The sequence below is a fragment of the Parambassis ranga genome, chromosome 10 (assembly GCF_900634625.1).
Source record: "Parambassis ranga chromosome 10, fParRan2.1, whole genome shotgun sequence".
Taxonomy (NCBI): Eukaryota; Metazoa; Chordata; class Actinopteri; family Ambassidae; genus Parambassis; species Parambassis ranga.
Genome location: NC_041031.1, coordinates 6,740,031 through 6,763,464, shown reverse-complemented (window position 1 = coordinate 6,763,464; position 23,434 = coordinate 6,740,031). Strand labels below are relative to the sequence as shown.

The 23,434-nt window shown below is 42.8% G+C and overlaps 1 protein-coding gene across 1 annotated transcript; it reads right to left on the bottom strand.

Annotated features, from left to right (window-relative positions):
- Positions 1-2,877: 2,877 nt before the first annotated feature.
- LOC114442700 (POU domain, class 3, transcription factor 4-like) lies at positions 2,878-4,354 on the bottom strand. The gene has a single exon (XM_028416472.1). The coding sequence runs from the start codon at positions 4,352-4,354 to the stop codon at positions 3,266-3,268; it is 1,089 nt and encodes a 362-aa protein (XP_028272273.1). The 3' UTR covers positions 2,878-3,265.
- Between the last annotated feature and the right edge of the window lie 19,080 nt (positions 4,355-23,434).

Genomic DNA, 23,434 nt, shown 5'->3' with positions numbered 1-23,434 from the left:
GTGGTTGGCAAAAATAGTCTGAATCTATACAAAAATAATCAAACAGAGCTTTGTCAGAAGACGTGTCTGTTGCTTTAGCAAAGATAAGAGTTGGTAAAAAAATAAAGGAGTCATGCGAGGCAGAAACATTTGATCCACTTTAAGTGAATATATATACCAGCACTGGGTCAACTAGCAGCACATATTATTCCCATCCTCTCATGCAGTTTCCGTCTCGTCAGTGTTCTCAGTAAATAGACTGTGCTTTCTCCCTGTCTAATTAAAGAGAAATGTGATGCTGATTGTCCTTTCTTTGACCCCCTACCTCACTCATTTTACTGCAAACAGTACATCAATGCCTCAGAGACGTTTCCTTCTGCCTTCTCAGAAATGTTGTGCCACCCTGCTTTTAAAGTCCAGCCATGTTTGATTCACCTTATTGACCCTTAGTTTGTTCTTTGAAAAACTTTGAAAAACAATTTATTTTGGAGAATTTGGCAACAATTTTCCAGCAAACAGAATAGATTCAAAGAGGACAGAAGGTTTGGGATGAGATGTAATTGAGAAAGAGGTGTGAGTCAGCTGCTGCCATTATCTCCCTGCCAGTAAACAGCTCTGCTCATCCTCCAAACTGCAGCCACTACACCAGTCACTATTTCTGCTCCTCCATTGTCAGTGTCCTGTCTGATCATCAGGCTGCACTCACTAAGGATCTGATTCAGAGGCTCAATTATCTGCTCAGTCCTCCAACATGAAGCATTTTGGGAAAATAATTATGTGAACTTTATCATTTAATACCTCTGAAGTGCGCTTTCATCCCACACCTGTTATGTTTCTCACACTGTCCTCTGCACATTTCCCCAAGTCAATCATTTTTCCACTGGTGAGTTATTTCAGTTACTCTTTAAAGACAGATTTGAAGGTTTTTGTTTTGGACACAGACTGTGAGGTGGAAGAGACTCAGGGATACTGCAGAGCTGCTCTGGACGTTGGCTTGCTTTCCTTGTTTGCTTGGCTTCTGGCTCTTCTTCCTTCCAGGGTCATTTTTTTTTCTTCTCCCCAGAAATCAGGGATTATTTTGAACTAAAATAGATGGATGGAATCAATCAGCCATGGTTTTACTTTTTTCTTCTTCTACATAACTGCCCCCTTTCACCTCCACCCTCACACCCTTCTCTCCCTCTCCCTCTCCCTCTCCCTCTCTCTCTCTCTCTCTCTCTCTCTCTGTGTCTCCCCCACCCCCCTCTCTCAGGGCTGCAGACTGAGGAGATGCATAAATTCAGACACATTAGTATTCCAGTCAGGCTCTCCATTTCAAGGCAAGGCCTAGCACCCTTCCGCCTCTCCTCCTCTCCTCTCCTCCTCTCTCCTTCCTTCATTCACTCTCCCTTTCTAGATCTATTTCTGAATCATTTAAGCACAGCCGCATCTATAGGCTCACTTATTTCCAAAAAACTAAATTATTTTTAGGCATTTTTTACAGGAATACAGATCTATTTCGTCCTTGCTTGGCCAATTATACACAGCTGTAGTCTTTGAAATGAGATTCATCTGCTTCTGATTGTGTGTGTCTTGAGTGTGTGTGTGTGTGTGTCATTGTGTTTTGCTGTCAGGCCCAGCGGCCCGGGCGATAAATCACGCATGTCTGATTGAGGAGGGCAGAGGGCCCGGACAATAACATTTCAGTGGAACTGCTAGAGAAAGTGTCTCAGTTTGCTGTGATCCATAAAGAGCCTGCAGACCTGCAGCCAAGGTCCTGTTGAACCACAGGATATTTTACAGCTGTTAGAAGTGACATGGAACACTTTGCAAAAAAAGTAGCCTTTTGATTTAACATTGAAGCCTAGGGGAAATTATTAATAATATATTGTACTTCTACATGAACGTGTAGATGTTGCATTATTGGTAATCTGACTTAAGATGAATCTTAAACTTGTGTGAAAAATTTAAATTGGCAAATTGCATAAGGAAAAATATTTGAAAATTATTATATATTGTACATAATAATAATAATAATAATAATAATAATAATAATAATAATAATAATAATAATAATTTTGATTCTAGGTTTCAGGTTCCTTCTGTTTTAGACAGTGAACAGTTGTAGCAAGAAATTGTTTATTACAACATACATAGTTTATTTCAAAACATAATACAAGCTTTATACTGAAAATAAATAATTACTTGAGCTGTCATCGAAATTTGGAATAAAACCGCCGAAACAGTTCAATCTTACTGAAAATATTTTTGTTTGCTTTTTTTTCCTCAAACATTGCTAATTAAGTGCATGAATAACTAAGAGCATTTTTTGTTTAAATTAATGACTTCAAAAGGGTAATATATAAAACTGTACAATATTCGAAAAAATACTTATGAAATAAACCAAATAACAGGAGTATTTAAGATTATAAAATCTGTGATACTGGACGTACATTTAAAATTATAGGCAGGTGTATAGCGTCGTCAACCCCTCTTTCTATTCTCGGCTCTGTTTCAGAGTCCACACAGTTTATATGGTCGAAGATGATCGAAATCAAATAAATGGATTAATAAATAGCTGCGTGTGTGTGTGTGTGTGGCTACAAGCCATGTGGGAGGAACTTAATAAACAAAAAATCCTCCAAGTGCTGTTGGTGGCTCTACAACTGGAATGAGGGTCTATATTTGCATATGCAAAAAAAAAACAAATCATAATAATGTCAGGTTTGCTACGTGTATGTTACAAAAATAATGAATGTAAATATGCTGAGTGCTAAAGCATTGTATAAGCCCGATGGAAGCGTGAGCCGCACTGTAAAATGGCCTCTGGTGCTGCAACAAAATCAATTAAGAAAAGTGATATTATTTGTTTCACGCCACTGATCATAGTACAAACAGAAGCACAGCGTGTGTGTGGAAAAGTCAAAACACAGCATCAGTCCCATCTTATCGTTATTATAGAGCTGATGAGAAATGGTGACACAAACCAAAGGCGCTGGCAGGTTATTATAGGCACATTTTGTATTTATATCCGTGATGTAGAAAAACAAACTGGCGGGCTCCAAAAAAAGCGATCTGAAATGTGACGTTTGATATGCCGCTATAGAATAATGCCCTCATGACAGTTACAAAATGACGAAGGCTGAACAGGTATCTCTGTTATTGTTATTGTCGTGTTTCAGTGCTGGAGGCAACTGGAGGAGTCTGTACCGGGACAGGCGCGCAGGCTGGAAGGAACCACCGCGCGTCCCTGCGCTCAAGAATCAGTGCCGGGTGTGTGTGGGGGGGATTCCTCCCGGTGCTTCGGTCAGAGATCGTGGCACGAGGACGTGTCTCCTGCGCTCCCGCTGTGAGAATAGGGTCCCTCGTGCGGCGGTGGCTCTCCGGGCGGTGTCATGCGCTTCTCCTTCTGTCTCCGGTTGCAGAACCACACGCGGACCACCTCCTTTTCCAGCTGCAGCGAGTCCGCCAGCGAGGTGATCTCCTGCGCAGAGGGTTTGGGACACTTGAGAAAGTGAGTCTCAAGAACTCCCTTCACACTGACCTCGATGGACGTCCTCTTCTTCCTCTTCTTCCCCTGAGCTGCTATCTTGTCTATACTGCTAGAGCTGCCTGTGGACGAGTCTGCCTCCTCCAGCCACTTGTTCAGCAGCGGCTTTAGTTTGCACATGTTTTTAAAGCTCAGTTGCAGAGCCTCGAACCTGCAGATGGTTGTTTGGGAAAAGACGTTACCGTACAGCGTGCCAAGAGCCAAACCCACGTCCGCCTGCGTAAAGCCCAGCTTGATCCTCCTCTGTTTGAACTGCTTGGCAAAGTGCTCCAGCTCATCTGAAGTCGGTGTCTCCTCGTCAGAGTGGTCGTGGCAGTGATGCCCGCCGAGGTCGCTGTGCTCGGGGCTGAGTGTGTCCCTGAGGCCCGGGTGCATGCCTTGTCCCTGCGGGTTGGGTGGAGGCGTGAGCCCACCGTGGTCCAACATGCCGTTGACAGTGAAGCCCGTCTGGGAGTAGATGTTGATCTGCTGCCCGCTGGTGATGGAGGAGTTGTGGGACACCGGAGTTCCCCAGGCTCCCGGGTGGTTGCCATGGTTGTTGTGATGAGGGGAGTGATGCGCTACGTGCGGAGAGCGGTGATGGATGATGCCGAGCTGCAGGTCCTCTCGGCATGGTTTGACATCCTGCTGCTCCATGGAGGACGACCAGGGGCTGCCCTCCGACAGGCTGCTCGCCCACTGGTGCCCGAGAGGGTGACCGTTGCTCTGTACGCTCTGCAGGTAGTCGCTCTGCAGGAGTTTCTGGTGTCCTCTGTAGGGGCTAGCAGGCTGCATGGCCTGGCTGTCCGGGTGGATCATTGGACTCGAGCTGAGCAGGGTGTAGGGGCTGGAGGCAGCTGTGGCCATGCTGGCTGCTGAACCCCACTAATGCTACTGAGGGGAGGGAGCAGCTCAGCCTCTGACATCTCCCTCTCTCTGGAGTCTCGGCAGCAGCCTGGCACTGACTGACAGCCTCCACCACCACTCACAGTCCGACTGAAACGCAGTGACGACACGTCTCAACCAATGACGACGCAGATACTCCAACCTCCGCTTGTGGAAGCATGAGCTGCGGGCAGGAAAGGGTTACAGCAGTCGAACCGGAAGTGTGTCGGAGTGCTGGTCCAGTGGGCCTGGCTGTGGAATGATGTGAGCGTGGAGCGCAGTTCCTGTTTATTAATTAAAGTTTCCAACTGATTTACGCACGAGTTTATTGCTGCTCCTGTCACCCTTGAGCGCGTGTGAAGAAGGAGATTAAAGCGCAATGCCATTTCTTCGACGTGCCAGCACTTAATTTAGAGGGATACAATCAAACTAAGAGCACTTCTCACTGCTAATTATTAACTTAGAGAATAATTCCTCAGGTGTTTGTGTGGGATGGCGCCTCAAAGACAGTGTAAAACATTGTTTTACGCACTGGCCAAAATCCAAATTCGTTTTAGTCACACTTAAAAAAGAACGTGTATTCACATATTATCATCTTTAAATCAAGAAAGATTCCCATACTCTATAACACAAACTTATAACATCTACTGCTTCTGTTGGAATAGTGTCCTCACAGGACTGTTTACAACTGGAAAACGTCCTCAGTGTAGCCTACATGTTGTCAGACAAGCAAACGTGAGTTCACGCATAATGCACTTCCAGTCTTTAAGAATCTCATCAGGTCCTCTCAGAGTTTAAAAAGATCTATCTGCATATCTGAGACGCAACTTAAACTGCGTAATCACATTTGCCATTAGAAACCCGCGTCCCAGTCTCCTTATTGGTTTGAAATTCCATTAAATATATTGCTCGAGCTCCCAGGTTAAGCTTGATTTAAATTTGCATACATTTTCATACATTTAGGAGAAATAAAAGAAGGCTGCAGTCACCAGAAAGTCATTAAAGAGCGCTGAGCCGAGCCACAAGCTGCTGGTGGTGGAGACAGACAGAGATTGGAGGCCGGAGTATAGGTGAGCTTACCGCGGGCTGGAGGTGTTGGACAGGGCCGCAGGAGGCTGGACAGGGCCTCGGTATAACCGGAGGAATGACAGACAGGCGGCATTGAGGGGAAGGGTGATGACAGGATGTGGCGCAGATAGCGCAGCCTGTACGGATGGAAAATAATAATTGATCGCATGCACATGTTTGCTGTTTTGTTTCCCCCTCTGATTCCTGTGGTGGTGTTTCGTGTAAATTGTTTATGTTTTCTCTTTGAAAGTTGGCTGAAAGAGGCTGAATATTTGATGTGAGATGCAGTGCTGTTCTAGTGGCCTAGTTTACTGAACCGGATTGCTTCGATCGCGTCGTTATGGGATGAGACAGTGAGCAGAATTAAATACAATATGTGTAGTAAAGTTGTAGCACAATGAGGGCAGTGGGATTTCAGTGGGACTCCTGCATTTCATACGTGTCATATTAAATGACACGCCACAGCGGATTGATTTTTGGAGGATGAATTCTCCATTTATGTATTTTTTTTACAAACGCGGCTAATTGTATCTGAATTTGGCGTTTTAAATTTTTACAAATGCGTCTCTGTGATTAGAATAAAAAGGAATTTTGCAGTCTGCGTTTTGTGGAGCAGAGAGCAGACAGGAGTGGGACTTTGGAGAGGGGGTTGTATTGCTCTCGATAGTCTAAGTTTCTAAGTGTAACAGATGCTTCTCTAGAAACGCTCCTTGTGCTGATTCCTTTTATTCACATCAACATTTTTCTGCCGCCGAGCGCGTTTCCATAGCGAGGCGAATAAAAGGCAAATCCCCGCTCCGCGCCTCCAATAAAGAGCCCATTCACAGATAACCCGAGCCAGCCCCGCTACACTTACACCATGCAGCACTGCAGCCTCTCTCTCTCCCTACCAAGGTGCACATTAACTGCTAAATAACAAAAACTAATGACTCATAATTTCTTTCATTTCTTCTTCGTGGAATGTTATTCTGTGGCTGTTTGTCACGCTTGTTTGTTTGTGTGTGCTTGGCGGCTGTGAGTGAATCTCACAGTGATTATCTGGGCTGTTTACTGTGTTGGCTAAGGAGTAAATAAAAATATTTAATGACGATGACCTGCAGTATATTCATCAGGCAAAGGATAAGATAAACAATCATCATCTTAATCTGCATTTGAAGAAAAATAATAATCTCCTTTCTAACCAAAACATAATTTATGCACACATGACGCGTGTAATTTAAATAATATAAATATTCAAATTTGGGATTATGTATAAAAAAAATCTAAATAATACCTGTAATATTTTTGTTCTGTATTTTTCTGTTTTATTACAAATTGTGCACATGTCGTGATTTTAGTTTCTATATTTATTATATTTCCATATATTATTTGCTGATTTTCCTGTGGAGGTTTGTTGTTTTTTATGCTTTGTAACTTGTAATTAAAATGACAGAGCAGGCATCAGATATGTATTTATTTAAATACTATAAGAATGTTAAAGGAGTTTTTATTTGTCGTTATGATTGATCCTTTTGCCTAAACGCTGAGCCGCTGCACATTAGCGCACCATGCTGCAGCCTGTAGATAAATCAGGCTTATAGTCTGCTATTGAGACAGCCTTGGGCCTCAGGGCGGGACCTGTCACTTGGTGTCATGACCTTTGTAAACTTTTTCCCCATGAAGCCTAAATCTCTGCTCCTGCGCACCAACGCTGTCCAGTGGTTATTTCTTTATTTAGGTGGACAGCAGGTACGTTTAAATCACAAGATCTTTCTTTACTAATGAAAAGTGTTGTTTTATTAAATCGTTTCTTTTTTGTTGAGTTTAAAGGAATCCACAGCTCTCATATCATCTCTCAGTCTAAACACCCAGACAGTAAAAATCGATATTCCCATTAACCCGTGACGTTGCCAATAAAGGACAGTGACACCGTGTGTAGACAGAACAGCTCTTCACATACAAACCTGAAACTAATCTCACGTCATTTCTGTGACAAGCCGTTTGTTGGCTGCTGACTGGCTGCATCTGTGTGTGTGTGTCCAGGTCATGAGAGGAATGAATGCATTGGACACACCAATGAGTGTATGTGGCTATATCTTAAGGCTCATCCCACGAGAGCGCGCCAGTGTAAATGTACATTCATAATGTATGAGGAGCGCTGCGTGTGTTTGGTCTGCAACGGGAGACCCTGGTTCATGGGGTTAGTGTCCCCGCGCACGCGTGTGTGTGTGTGTGTGTGTGTGTGTGTGGTTCTACATACTGTGTGGATGTTCAGGCATCTGCACATCATAACATGAGAAGTAGGAGAGTTGTTGCTTTTCAACAGGTTTAAAATGAAGTGTTGAGACTTTTGAAACGTGTGTGGACGGTTGTTTCTTTTTTTTTTTTCTTGACGCGGCCTGTTCGGGTGTGTTTCTCTGACATCCTCAGTTTGAGCTGAAATTACAGGAATTTAGAATGAAAACTAATATTATGACATGTGTGACACTGAGATTAAACATTCAATAAATGGGATGTGTGTCACTCATCAAGAACAAATTCAGGAAGAGATGTAGTTTACTTTTTGTCAAATATGATTTTAATTAACTTAATAATGAAGAACAGTTCAGTAGTTTAACAAAGCTGACTCATCAGATTTTCCTAATCTGAGCTCCAAATTTTCCTATATTGATAATAAGGTCAATAGTGCAAATTTTAGTCTTTATTATTTTTATTTTATTATGGGAAAATGAAAAAAATTCATAATGTATGCCAGACATGTATTATAATGCTGGTGATATAATAATTAATAAGATGTTTTCTGTCACTTAAAGTTCTCAGGACTTGTATTTATTTTATTAACAGAAAATCTTCTGTTAATAAAATAAATAAATTGTTTGAAACTTCATTTAATTTCCTGGAACAACTCAAAAAGACACGGAGTGAGAGTTTGATTTAAACGTCTCATGTCTGGATATTAGTATTCCAGTTGTGATGCAAATTGCAGCATAAAATTATTTCTTAGTTTCTAGTTAATTATAAATTCAGTCACAACAACACACAGGCCTGAGGTCATGGAGGCTTTCATCTCCCACCTTTACACTCAGAGAACAAACACTCTTTGCAAAAGCAATTGTTGGAATATTATTTTTTTATTATCTGGCAGGATTTGAGACACCCGAACAAAATTGAAACTGTTTGTCCCTCTCGCCTTCCCTTCAAACAAAGGCAATGTTTGTCATGAGATTATTCACCACTGTGTGTGTGTGTTACAGGTGCTGTTTGCAGAAGAGGCTAGTATATTGTTCCTGGGTCAGTGAAGGAGCCATGGCTGGTAAAAAAAAATCTACATAACATTACCATCTGTTAAACTTCAAACTGAGCTCAAAAACACACACATGTGAACACAGAGCATCCTTCACCGACAGCAGTGAAGAAGAGTAGAGAGCCTATAGAAATGTAATGTATGCTCTTCAGCTTCCTCTCCAGCTCCTCTTCCACATCCTTCTTCTTCGCCTCTTCTGTGCTGAGAGCAGAGAAGAGCTTGGGGTTGAGGCCTCTGATGGCACCACAGAGGAAAAAAAGGAATCTGGAGGACAGAGGAGGTCCAACGTTGTTCCAAAAACTTCTTTCTCTCCCTGTTTTTTTTTCTTCTTCTTCTTCAAGTGTTGCTGAAAAAGTCAGTGAGTGTTTAATGAACACCTTCAGTGAATTTCATGGAGAACATGAACGAGTTCTCTGCCACAGCTAAACAACCAGCCAACATACTTTCCCCTGTGGCCCACAAACCCACACACAAACACACACACACACACACACACACACACACACACAGGTCCCTGTGAAGGAGCAGGCGGAGCCGGCAGTTGCACATCTGCATTTCAAACACAGACTCTCTGGGATTCATTATTAATTAGCCTGCTGAGCCCTGGAGGACTGGTGATGCTGCCATCACACACACACACACACACCTCGTGACCCCTTTGCCCCCTCTACAGTTTGAGAGTACTCACCAGCATACTGAGCCGTACAGGAGCGTTGTTCCTTCCTCCAATCACAGCCCTTCCTCTGATTTCCCAGCCTAATATAAGGTAAGGATGATGAATTATGGGAGTGCACAGATTGTGTTTAAAACATCATATTCGATTGAGCTGTTAAGGAGTGCTAAATGACACATGTGAACAGATGAGAGAAGCCTGAGGAGCTGTAGTACTGCATCTTATGTCACCTCAATAAATATGACAAACCTCCCTCCTTCCTGCCTTTTTCTGTCTTTATTCATTTGCTGTTTGCTGGAAATACGTTGTGTTTTGCATTCACTTTAATTTGTGTTTCTGTAGCTATGTGCAGCTCTGTGCATTAACCTCCACCAGCAGCAGATAGAGGCAGATCAGAAAGACACACAGCGATTATGCATGAGCAATGTCTCCAGGGTCCACAGAGAGTGAGAGAGAGACATCAAACACACTGCAGCGAGAACACTCTGTCCACAACACACGTCCCACTGCTGTGCAGTTTACAAAAATAAACACGTTAGGATGAAGCCAACACGGGTATCAGACTATTGTAGTCCATGGTTGAATTAGTATGCAAAGTGAGCTCATGTTGGAGGCAGAGATCACTCAAGAGCATCATGATTGTCTGATTTGAGGGTGTGGTGACTGCCAACGTTTGAACACATCTTCTCCAACTAAAATGGAATGAGTTTGTTGTTCAATGGATGGAAGAGAGGACAACTTCTTCTGCTACACGTGTCTCCATCCCTCCATCCACCATTATGACTCATAATATTACTATCGCCACTGGGGCTATAGGTGGGCAGTCTGTGATCTCTCACCACACGTCGTCACCTCACTGATTGGCTTGCCCAAGGCTATAACTCGGCTTCTGATAGGGCAACAGGCTCTGGCAGTAATTTGGACATAATTGCATAATTGAGCAGGACTCCACCATCATCACTGTCTGCCTCTGAAGACCTCGGTTTAGGCCTCACAGTGGCTGAGCTGCTGCTCAGCTGTCACCTCCTATCTCTATTCAAACTGATACCACATGAGTAGTGAGACATACACACACACACACACACACTGCAGCATCCTTACAAGGGTCAGTGCCTCTTGAACCAATTGGATCTGATTCAGAGCCAGCAGTAGAGCTCCATGGAGCACACACACACACACTTCCTGGTTCTGACGAGAATACTGCAGCAGGAGTTGCGGGGGGAAAAGAACACTCAACAGTACAGCATAGCCTTTGTTAGATGTGTAACGAAGAATCTGGGGCAATCGAGAAATCTGCACAAATGTTGTTACAAGTTCTCGCTCTGAAAGGGAATTCTCGTTCCCTATTCGAAGTGTTCCCTCTCGGCCCGCTCTTTCTTTCAAAGGAATGTACATATGATTTTTGGTTTCATACCAATTCCACCTGGAGTCTCGAAGGAAAGAATAACAAATATGGGAAACATTTAATCCAGAATAATATGTTTATCCAGAGACCTGTGGACTTGGGGAGGAATGGACCCCCTCTGATGTGGTCTGCTGCCAGTGTGTGTAAGGGCGTGTATGTGTGTGTGTGTCTGTGTGTGTGGGTTGCTGTGTGTTTGAGTTGGACGTGCGAGGCGGGTGAAGAGACCCTCTACCTCCTGGGGCCAGGAACTCTGGGTGAGGAGGAAGAAAGTTCTAACACACTCTCATATTTCCAAAATGTATGTGTGTGCGTGTGTTACAGGATGTGACAAATGCAAGGCAGCAATACAGAATTGCAGTAAAAACTAGAAACATCATCTTATTGTTGCTTGATTCTTTCATCCGGAAAGAAAATATAAATTCAATCTCCCTAACCTTTCTCTGTATTTCTGTTTGGGGGTTAAGTGGAGAGAAAGAACACAAAACTCCTAAGTATGTGTGTTTTAGGGATAAAAATCAGTTTTTTTCCAGCTGGGCTTTCATAAAGGCAGCTATAAGGTTATCACTACAAGTGCTGTGAGATATTATAACACAAAGTGAAAGTAAAAAGCACATAAAAATGTGTGGACACACAGTATTTAGTGCTAAAGGTCAAAGTTTAACCAGGAGTTTAATCTGGGCAACAGGTTTTGCAGTCATGGAAAAGCTCAGCTTGTTACAGTTTGACTTTGTGTTGCATTCTTTTGTGGTTTGTTCCACTGTGAATGAATGTGGCATGTAAGCGACATTGACTTTGTTGACCTTTTATTTGGCAGATATTATTTTGTCAAGAACATATATTTACTGGTTAAATATATATTTTGACTGAAACCAAGTCTCAATAATACCATCTTGTAAATTAGCTCTTAGGTAGACCTGCAGAGCAAGCTAAATAATACGCTTACAGTGTTAACAGATATGCAGTCAGCTAAGCAGTTAGCCCCTTAGTTTGACCAGCAAGTGTTCAACTTTAGCCAGAATAAAGTGTTAGATAGATACATTAGATCAGCATACATGTTTACACATACTGCATGTTATAATTTGCTAACTGTAGTGACTGTGACCTAGTGATAGTTACTTATAACACTGGGCACTGCCAATAAGCTGGTTTAAACAATTTAACCAACATCTTAACGACTTAATTGGCAAAGTAAATTTCAAACGTTGTGTATCTTCCATAATGGCACTGTCACGTCTGAACATGCCTACAATGGTTATATCTGTCCCTGGAGGTTTGTTTAAAACCTTTCTGATCATCTGAGCACAGATTTCTTTTAGTGCTGTGTTCAAGGACCATGTGATGTCATGGTGAATATCACCGACAGAATCCGAAAAATCAGAACCTTTTCGATTAAACTGTGTAAATGTTATCATTTACACACACACACACAAACACACACAGTGACATTAATACTATCACTACTACTATCATATCTGTATGTCAAGAGATCTAAACCCACTCTCTTTCCTTCCTTTGCTCTTGCTCTGACTCCATCTCCTTCCCTCTGAAAGAAGGTCTTATTGTGGCAATGTCAGCTGTCTCAAGGGCATCCAGAACAAAGAAGCTTTTCACCCCTCTGCATATCCTCCTCTCATCCTTCACTCTCTTTTCTCTCAATCTCTCCCTCTGTATTCTGCCTCCTGTATCATGCAAACCTCTCATTTGTTAGAGCCTTTTATTCCTCATTTCATCACATCCTCTCTTTGGGATACTTGCAGGTGAGCTACATTTGCAGGAGCAGGTTCAGATATAACGATGGATGTGGAATATTATAGAATAAAACCTTCATCTGGAGACTGAGAATCTTTGTGATTAGTTTGCTATGGCGTGTGAGTGTGCATGTGTGTGTTGTGTGTGCTGGGATGTACGTCCTGCATGTATCTGTGCCTGGCAGAGTGTGGAGGCAGGAGGAGAGGGATGTATGAAGGCAGCAGCAGCTGGTGGAGATACACAGTGTCAAGAGAGCTCAGAGAGACAGAGAGAGAGGACAACAGAGGATGCCTCCTTGGCCGACTGTGTGGAAGGGGGACAGTGGAGCATAACAAACAGGATCCACCTTTCTGCTTGGCTAATTTTCCCCATTAAAACAGCCCAGCAGGAGCCTCAGCAGTCCACCAGCTGGAACAGAGGTTATTTTAGTGCCTGTCTTTCAGCAGGATGTGTGTGTGTGTGTGTCATGCATCTATTTTGGTGTGTGTGTGAATCTGCGGTTTGGGGAAGCATAAAGATCTTCCATAGGAACGGTTTCAATACAATGATATTAATTTCCTTCTCTCCAGTCATGCATAAACAAATAAAATACCCCCCGGCTGTCTGCTGTATTTTTTTTTCACCCCACTGGGCGTTGCTATAATGTGCTTGCCGCTGATATTGATGTATGTGCCCATATTTGCCCAGTCATCTCTTTATGTGGCTAAAGTCATCAGCCCTCCTCTCCTATGTCTCAGTCAGATCCTAAACTAATCCCCAACCCTGCTACTCTGACAAGAAAATCCCCTATTTTAATGCATGCACACACTCTGTTTTCCTCCTTCACCCCCCCGGCCACACACTCCCATCATCCACATGCACACACACTGTGTTTTATCCCTCTGTGTACCTGTGCACAGTGTCGCTCTAGTCTTTTTACCTTTTTATAAAGCATGCCTTGTACACACATTACCATTTGTGGTATTTGTTATCTTCACAGTGTGGCAGCGTTCTGGAAATTTATACTGTAATGAATTTTTGTCCTTTTGTTAACACAACAAAGTAGAGTTTGGCAGCAGAGAATCATCATGGAGCAGGCTGTCAGGAAATGTTAACCGAAATCTGTTATGCTCCGTTTACTGTAAGAAAGCATAATCAAATAACAGACATTTGTGATGTAGGGAAAATACATGTTGTTACTGAAACAAAGCTTCTGTAAGACCATTTGTTTTTCACCAAAGTGCCATAATGGTGGTAGATGATGGTTTATATGGTAGTCTGAGAGCTGGAATACATTTTAAGAATGGACAGTGTAGTTAAAATAATCCAATAAAATGAACTTAAACAGGTTTTGTGGTTCATTATACTTGTTTGTTATCGATTGAAAAAAAAAATTCTTGTCTGTCCCTGTCTGTCAGAAGGCTGTTTTATGAGCTGTTTACATGATATTTCTATAATTCATAGTCTCCGTCTGTGATTGGCTGGTGTCGTGTCCCCCTGGTTCAACTCCAGCCATTCAGAATAGGACTAAATAAATCATGGAAACATCCTAATGCTGGAATCCTGACCAGCTGAAAAGGCTGAGAGAAAACAGCTGAATGTTGAGCTGGAAAGTTCAGCGTTACCTCACAAAGTATTTTGTCCGACATAACAGAGTTCACCTGCAGCTAGAGGACTTCAAGTCTTAAAATTCAGAAACAGCACCCTGAAATGTTTGCTACAATGCAAACAGTAAGTGCAGAGCTGGGTAGGATAATGCTAAAGCTCCCTGTATACATATGCTGTGACACAATGACAGGTTTGCCTACCAACTCCAAACTACAGTATGAGATGAGGTGTCCACGGATGGTCCAAGATGTCGAGCCTGCATGTATGAGTGTAGCGCTGTCATATTTATGTAGCATACATTTAGTAGAAATATTAGGAGTCAATTATAATGTTAAGTGTTAGATATGTAGACTAAACCGGAGTGCATCTGTGATGTTTTGAAGTCTGTTTTTGTGGTGTCATTTCTATGTGTCTTATAGCTGAAGGTAAAACAAAGTCAGACTTGTGCCTCAGGTCAGTTTCCCAGCAGTCCACAGTGTGACCATGAACTAAATGAATTGCATGCATATAACTGGGTGCGGCCTTGGAAAGGTTTCTGTGGTGTTGCCTACGAGAGTGTGTTCTCAACTCTGCTGAGTTTTCCCCTCAAAAAATAACTACACACACACACACACACACACACACTGAGGGCTTAATTTATGGTGTTGTTGGCCTGTCAGGATGTTTGCCAGCTCAAGCCACTGTGTATTTCACTCTGTTGTTTTCCTGGCTATAAAACACTTTGTTTTTAATTTTAGTTTTTATAGCGTATTAATCCTCACAATAAAACAACACAAGTAATCTGGAACTCTATGAAATAACATTCGGCATTATTGATGCTTAGCTGCAATAAATTCTCTCTTTCTCAATGACCAATTAGTGTACATGTAGTAAAAAGACCCCCCCCCCCCCCACACACACACACACTTTCCCTTTTGTGAGCTAAACCATAAACAAAAGACAGATTTCATCTGTGTTACATTTAGCACATAAAAGAAGTGCCTACATTTAGCAGCCAGCAGCGATCAGGTGCATTTGACCTTGGCGTGTGTGTGAATACGACACAGCACATGCACACACGCACACACCATGAGGGGGCGAAACTGACAAATGGCAGCAACGCAGCTCAGTTAGATGGTAAATGTGTGTTTAAACAATGCAGAGTGACGCTTGCACGCACAACACTTAGTGGCCGGTCAATGATATAAGATTGATTTGATTCTCTCTTTCTCTCTCACACATACACTTTCAAAGACACACACACACACAGAGGAATATGAGTGATGTGATTCAGCACACCTCTCGGCAGCCACTCTGCTTTCCATCCTAATGCCTGAGCAGAATACTAATCACTGGATCACATTACAGAGAGAGAGAGAGAGAGAGAGAGAGAGAGATGGTCTGTGTTATAGAAAGAGAAGACGCAGCATGGAATAGCAGGGATTATATCAGATAACAGAAATATAAAAGTGGGCTTTGCCGGCTATGGTGTACTTTTACATCTACACCTTCCTGTGAGCAGCATGCAAATACTGTGGGTTAGTGATGAAAAAGTAATGTCATGGATCAGGTGTGAGCAAAGCTAAACAGCAGGGTTGGAAACATGCTGGAAACAGAGATGAGATCAGAGAAAGGGAGGGAGTATCTGTCCAATATCTGAGAAAAAAAGAGGAGCTGCTAATAGAAAAAACATACAATACCAGCACAGGCACAAAAACTGAGGATGCTCTATCGCTAAATTATTAATTTTTTTTTTTGTAACATTTCTTATCACATAGAGCCAGAGACACACAGGGGAACTTTATTCATGTACTTAGCCTTCAGTGTAAATCACAGATAAACTGGGTTTAATGACACGGACTGAGGGGTGCTTTTATTTTGAATGTATCCTATAATGTAGCCTATTTGTTTTTAATTGAATATAATAACAAGTACATGACACTTCTTTAAATAAGAGCTACACATGGTTGAAATTAAGCCTCATTTGGGAGTAGCTGATATCATTTTAAAATACTGTTTTTCCATTCCTTAACTCAAAATCCTGTTCACACAAGTAAAAAAAAAGTCCATGGAAACAGATGAAGCACCGCCAGTCTTTGTGTAGCTCTTTGTTGGGGCTTGTGTGTGGCAATGACCCTAACAGTCCATTCTGAGCCTTCCTCAGTGTAACAGACGTGTAACTGTGGATGTGTGAAGCTGTTAGCAGAGGTTAACACCATCATTATTTAGGCCACACCCACCACCGTGCAAAAGGGTTAACAGTGCAGACCTTGATACAGTCAGGCCAAAAACTCACAACATGTATGTCAGCACTGCAAACGGACTTTCTGAATATCTTTGATAAAGTTATCACTGACATTTGTATGTGGACAATAATGCATACATGTTCACACCTAAATATTTAAATCAAACATGAATTCACCTACTAGTCCTCATCTCATCAATGTAATCCGTCAAAATCTGCAGTCACCTTCAGTTCTAGCTTTGCATATTCAAAAAGGTTTGTCTTTTGAATTGGTGGAGGTGGCCAAAGAGGAGCCAAAACAAGAAAGTATTTCCTCTTCATTTTCATAAGGTCATTATCTGACAGATTATTGTTCTGCCCCCTAATGGAAAAACTGAGTAGATGCTGCTTTTAAGCCTTTAAGTGAGTGTTTCTTAAACTGTGTAAACAGTTAAGAGACAAAAATAAAAATAACAAATAAAACACACCTGAACAGGACTCAAGAGGGAAGTAGTAATGGAGACATTACTTTTATTATTATTGGAAATAATCATTAGACTTCTTTTTCCTGAGCAATGACTGCAATTAGAGCTCACTTTAATTCTCCGCTCTGCACTTGCCTGTGCGACTCATGCAAATACCAATACTCAAATACTTAAATCTCACACGTTCTCCTTCTCCTCACCCCCGCTCCTCCGCCCATCCCTAGCCCAACCCCCCACCCCCCACCCCCACATCCAAACCCCAAACCCAACCCCATGCTGAAGCAATTATGTCCAGTGTGTGAGTCTTCTACAGGCAGTGTGAGGGTGATTGATGATGCTGTCAGCGCAAGGAACATGTTTTAACGTCAGAATAATCTCCCTGCTAATATATTACATCCACTGGATAGGGTTCAATCATTACTAATAGCACTGCTAAGTTGGTGAGAGGGGAGCTGATTGTTGAGAGCACGTGCCTTCAAGTGTGTGTATGAGCCTGCACGTGTGTGTGTGTGTATCTCATTAATCAGAGAAGAAGAAAGAGAGGGAAATCTAGTAAGGCCAACCAATAAACAAGCATGCCAGTGCAAGGTGGAATAAGCAGCCAGCCAGAGGTGTTTACTTCTTACATAATTACTCACTCAGATCCTATAGTCAGTGAATCAAGTGAGACGCTGTTATTGTGAACGTGAGAGTCTTACCACCACTTCATATAATATCGTCTTATGAAATGAAAGGCCTGGAAAGAATGGAGCACAAAGGCATCCGACGCTTCAAAACCAGGCAGCCTTGTGGTGTCTAATCCGTGCTGTCTAATCTCTCAAATTGCTGTGACGTTTGATGAAGGGGATCAAGCTGGTGTGAGGAGAGGAGCAGGCCCAGTCAGAGAGGGAGTGTGAGTGTTTTTGTATGTATGTGTGTGTGTGTGTATGTTTTTTTTTTTTGCTGATGTGTACAGTACAGATCCAGCTGTGCCCTCTGCTTTGAAACAAATCCTTCTTTAAATACAAGCTGTGTTGTTTACAGCAGTTTCCTGCCTCCGTTCACTCTCTGCCTACACTGCCTCTGCTCATTTGACACTGCCTCCACTCTTATCTGCTTTACGTACTGCTGATCAGATGCACCATCCCCCACTTTCTATAGCTGTGTAGAATATGCATAGAGGCGTGTTGCATGCACGAACGCGTACACATGCACGTACATGTGGGAACATGGGAGAAAGAAACAAGAAAGCAAGAAAGAAACACAGTGTGTGTGTGTGTGTGTCTGTGAGGATTGGTGTTCATATTCTGCTGGTGTCAGCTGGCTCGTGGCCTGCAGATTAATGTGTGCATGTGTTTGTGTGTGTGTACATGCATATGTGCGTGGCACAAACAAAGGCACCCTCACAAACACCCGTAAACAGATTAGCTCGTCTGCTGAGAAACAAAGGGTTAAGAGAGAATGCAGATTTCACAGAGGAAAAGGGGAGGGAGTCAAGGCTATGCTAGCTAGTTTTTTTGGGGTGTGTGTTGCATGTGTGTGTGTGTGTGAGGGGTGAGTGCGGGGCCTTACGCGGCGGTGGAGCGTCGTGATTCCTCTCCCTAATACTGTGTGGAGAATCTCCTCGCTGGGCTCAGCTGCCAATTCTCTCCACTGTAACAGTTCCATTCTCCTCCTCAGCCAGTGAAACAATACTGCCGTGCCTTTCTGTGCATCTCCACACAAAGAGCCCGGCGCTGAGACAGACGCTCAGAGTGAACTGAGACACAGAACCAGGACAATAGACTAAGAATGGTTTTGTTCAGCATTGTTTCGTGTGTTTGTGAAGACAAACAATAAAGAAGAAGTTCCAAGGGACGAACAACTTCTTCCCCATTGTTTGAAACTTTAAGAGGATGTACAGTTTACAGAAGTAGAAGCTGTGAACTTAATTCTTTGGAGAATCTGTTTGTTGAATCTGTGTGTGTGTGTGTGTGTGTGAACTTTGTCTCAAAAAACTGCATTAAAAAAAATACCTACTGACCCACTGATAGAAAGTTTGAGCATGGAAACAGGTCACTCTTACTTTACACAGGGAGTGATGTGGCACACACCCACACACACTGACATACTGGGAGTGCCCCCTCTACTGGTGGCGGTGAATGCTCAAAGATTCTGCCCCAGAGGACCACCTCCCTGGGACCTTGAGCCAATCACAACAGCCGAAACAAGCCCTTTATCTACAGGGGCTTATTAAGCTAATTGAATTAGCATGTTGTGGTTTCTGAACCCAAATACGATTAGCCTGTTATTACCGTGTTATCAGGGTCCCTTGTTACAGTAACAGCAGGTTACTTTTGGCTGCTACGTCGGCTCCTCTCTCTCTGTCTCTCACCACATTTTTAAACGTATTTGTGATTCAGCTTCTTATCTGCTAAATACTTGGCACAGTTACAGAATCCTGAAAATCAAAACTACAGTGCTGTCCATATACCTGTTGACACAGCACTCAAGGCTGCAGCTCAAGCTCACATAACCTGTGGACATTTTAAATCAGCATTAGAAAATAACTCTATTCTCACATCTCAGGCTGTAACTGGAGTCCTGCATGAAACCTTTGGACACCGACCAGGAAACAGTTGCCATTGCCCTGTTTTGTAAATTGGTTTGCAGTCTCACTTCTTGCTAAGAATCAAACATGGTGACCCATAATGGGAAGATGTGTGCATGATTTCCTGTCAGTCTGTTTTTACTCTTTGAAATTAAAAGTAAGGGGTCACACCAAGAGAGCTGCATTACATGTAAGATTTAAATATAAACGTAACAAACATGAACATCCTTACACTTATAAAATGACGTAAAAATAGGTATATTGTCTGCTTAAATTAAATCATGCTACATGTTATTAAGTGACACTGTGCACGGTTTATTCTGATGGAACCTGTGTGAACACAGCCTTGCTTGTGCACTGCAGCTCCCCTTACCAGCTGGCCGTGGACTTAAAGAGGCTGGCTTCAGCTAAGTAGGAGGAGGATAAGTGGGTGTAGGAGGTGCATGGGTAAGGGAAGGCATGAGGGGACTGAGGTGGGGTTAATGGTCGGTCCGATCTGCATGTCCAATTGTCTGGTAGTGTCGGAAACCCCCTCCCCTTCTTATACCTTTCTGGTGTTGTATGGGGGGTGTTTGAGAGAGCAGGTTGGTAGTCAGCTGGTCTCACTGAGCCTGTGATTAATACACTGGGGCTGCTCTGTACCACCTCCACACCACACTGTCCTCACCTCCAATTAGCATGCTAATGAACCTGCACATGTGCGATTGGGTGCGTAGAAATGTGTGAGTGTCACCTGAGGGCTCTTTCTTGCTGTGCAGTATAAACAGAAACAGGCTGGCATTCAGAAGAATGGCTGCTGCTCTGCTAAATGAGACTGTGTGTGTGTCTGTGTGTGTGTGTGTCATGGACTGTGACCCTGGTCATACTCACCGCTGTTATGGTAACCGCTTGAATAGGAATGTTTTCTCTGTCTAGTTATACCTGTCATGGTGACCTTTGTTTTCAGTGATTGCTCAGAGGTGGACAGGAGCTCATTCTCCACAGGATACATGATTTACAGGTCCAACATAAAACACCAGCCATATGCAGATATTTAGATCCAAACCCACAAAGCACAATCAAACAGTCAGTGTGTTGCACAAACTTAAAAACTTAATCAAGTCTTTAACGTGTTTAAAAGAAGAGTTTTGTCTCCTTACAACCACAAACCATGGGCTTTCCAATCCATGGCTAGTTGCACATAATGCAAAAGGCTGCTAAGTGTTGCTAAATAATAAATAAATCAATATAGCAGGAGCTACCATATTTACTGAAAAATGCTATATTTAAAATAAAAAGTTTCACATTCAGGATGACAGTGAAATATGTCTGTATGATCAGGAGGGTTGAGAAGGTCAATGTCTAAGCCTGGTTTGTTAAATATTCCAGCTGTGGTAACTTGTCACCATGCTAAATAAACAAATAAAAGAAAGGGAAGCTGCAGTTTGCCTTGTAACGTGTGTTTATGGTCGTGTAGTTTAGATGGCTACACCAAACCAAACAGCGACTGAAAACAAAAGTCAAATTGACAAAGCAACGGGCCAAGGCACAAACCCTGGTCTCCCGCTCCCCTGTTTATGCATGAGGACTTGTTGTTGGGATAAAGTCCGCCATGATGAAAAACTCTCTGCTTTTGTTTGCGGTGCTGAACCAAAACCATAATTTCACAGTCCAGCATCCAAAAAGCAGCAGGTAGCAGCTGCACATTTCATCCACTCTGAATAAAGACACCTCAACTTCACCAGCGTGTTTTGGCCGTGCTAACACAACTAACACAACCATGCTAACAAAACAACTCTCTGTGTGCATCACTATGTGCACACACGCTCACACACACACACACGTTTATACAGACTCCGTCATGAAAACGGTGCGTATTAGTGCTACAGTAACCTTTGCAATAATCAGTTCTGTCTGATGGGCCTCTTTAATTAACCTTGTAGGAAATTAATCCCAGTGTTAAATGGACAAGAAAAAGATGTTTGATTACCACTGTGAGACAACTGGGACTTCTCCCTCTGTCTAATTGCCCAGGAAAAGAGAACAAGAGAAAAAGTAGCACAAATGAGAAACAGAGAAATAGATAGTGAGAGAGAGGCGAGAGGGGAGAGCGGAGAGCGGAGCGCCTTGAGTCCTGTGGTGTCATTAGCATCAGTGTGAATGTCAGTTGCTCCCTGGAGCAGTGATAAGGCTTTACCATGAGGAGGGAGGAGAGGAAAAAGAAGAAAACATTTTGTTAAACTGAGAGGGACAAAACACTTTACATCATATACAGACATTCTAGGGAAGGAGAACTACTAAAGGTTGTACAGCGTCGTTTTTTAAATGTCTGCCAGGATATTTTGAATTCATTGTGAAAATTCTTTCTTCATACTGCATCTTACCTTCACTCCATTGATCCCTATCACTCTGTAATCATGCTACTCTGCACACTTGAGCTCTGAGGAGGTGAAAGTGGCGTTGTATATCAAACTACAGGTTGAACTACAGATCAAAAGCTTGAGAGGCTGTAAACCTTTTTTTAAATAAAGTTTGACTGTCAGTCTCAAGTGTTCTTCCCCAGCACTCCTTCATCCATGCTGTCCTCACTTCTCCTTCCCCTCTGTCCCCACGGCCGCTTCGAGCAGGTGCTTCCCCTCTCTCCTCACTTCGTCTACAGATCTCTGCACTGACCTCAGCTCTCCATGACTCATCCTGTTGCGTGCTGGCTCCGTGTGTCGGTGTATGTGTGTGTTGGCCGTGTTCATCGGTGTGTGTTGATTTCCCGGATCCCTGCAGGTGTCTGTATCAATAATCCAGAGGGCAGAGCGAAGAGAACCAGCGGAGGTTACGTCGGCTGTTCTATCTGTCCATTGTGGCAGGGTCAGCCTGACTGTTAGTGTGTCACAGAGTTTGGCAAATAGTCTGTCTTCTCAGTTTCTGGCCTGTTAAGAAAGGAAATCATTGGTTACACAGTTCTGAATGTATATTTATATTCTAATGAGAAACAGCACATGTTCTGACACTGTAACAGGTAGAAACCATACTTCACAAGAGAATATTTGGAGAAATTTGGAGTTATTTCTAAACCTAAAATTGTAAACATAATGTTGTGTAGCCTTGAGTGTGATTGGTAGTTTTCTGGGCTCTAGTCAGTGTGGTGTTGACCTTTAAACATCTGAAACTGACTGATCATGAGGAGATGACACAACTCTTTCAGGCGTAAGTAGAAGGAACATTTCTCTGCTACCAACAGTAATCACAGTCACTGCACAGTGTGCATTGCTATCACATGTAGGTTCATCTCTGGGAAGGCTGCTGCGTGTAAAGGCCACTATGTACAGAGACACTGATGCTGTAAATCCTACAGGGATTACTTGTTTGTGTTACCAGAAAACAGTCCCACCCAAATTTGTTATTACAATAATGATGATAATGAGTCCAGTGGAACCTGTCTCCCTTTAATCCATAGTTATGTTTGCCATGAGGAGGATGATCCACAGTAGAAACTGGTTGAAAAGTCCTGGGTATCATCCATCTGCCTCTCCTTATAAGGACTGATAACACACCTGCAGAGCCTACTGGTAGGGGAGGATAATGACGGACTGAATGACAAGTGTGGCATTTTAGATGAGTGTATAAAACAGGAATCAGTGTATTCTCAGTGTAGCATCTACCCCGTGCCAAGAAGGATGTAAAAATCACATGTCAACAAACGTGAAGCTTATTTCCTCATCTACCTGACTAAAACAGTATCTAATGAGTGTTTTAAGTTGTGTGATCATAACTACATAAGTACAAAAGTATACGATGAGATCAGCTTCCTTGGTCAGACATGTTTCTGTGTTTGAAAGTTGTTCCTGTCAGTCGAGCATCCCCTCACTTCACATTGTCTCCGGCTCACCTTGCCTTCTCTTTACGAGCTTGTTAGTGTTAACTCATCAGCAGGGTCACACTCTGAAAACACACACATTACAGCACAGCAAAAAGATCACATTACACAATTTGAATAAATACAAGGCAATTTGTCACTGTCAAGTCAGAGTTGCGCCTTTCTCTGTCTGCCCCGGCTGCTGCTCTCA

What these genes read in the sequence shown, in the direction of transcription:
- LOC114442700 (XM_028416472.1), bottom strand. Translation starts at nt 4,354, where the DNA reads ATGGCCACAGCTGCCTCCAGCCCCTACACCCTGCTCAGCTCGAGTCCA.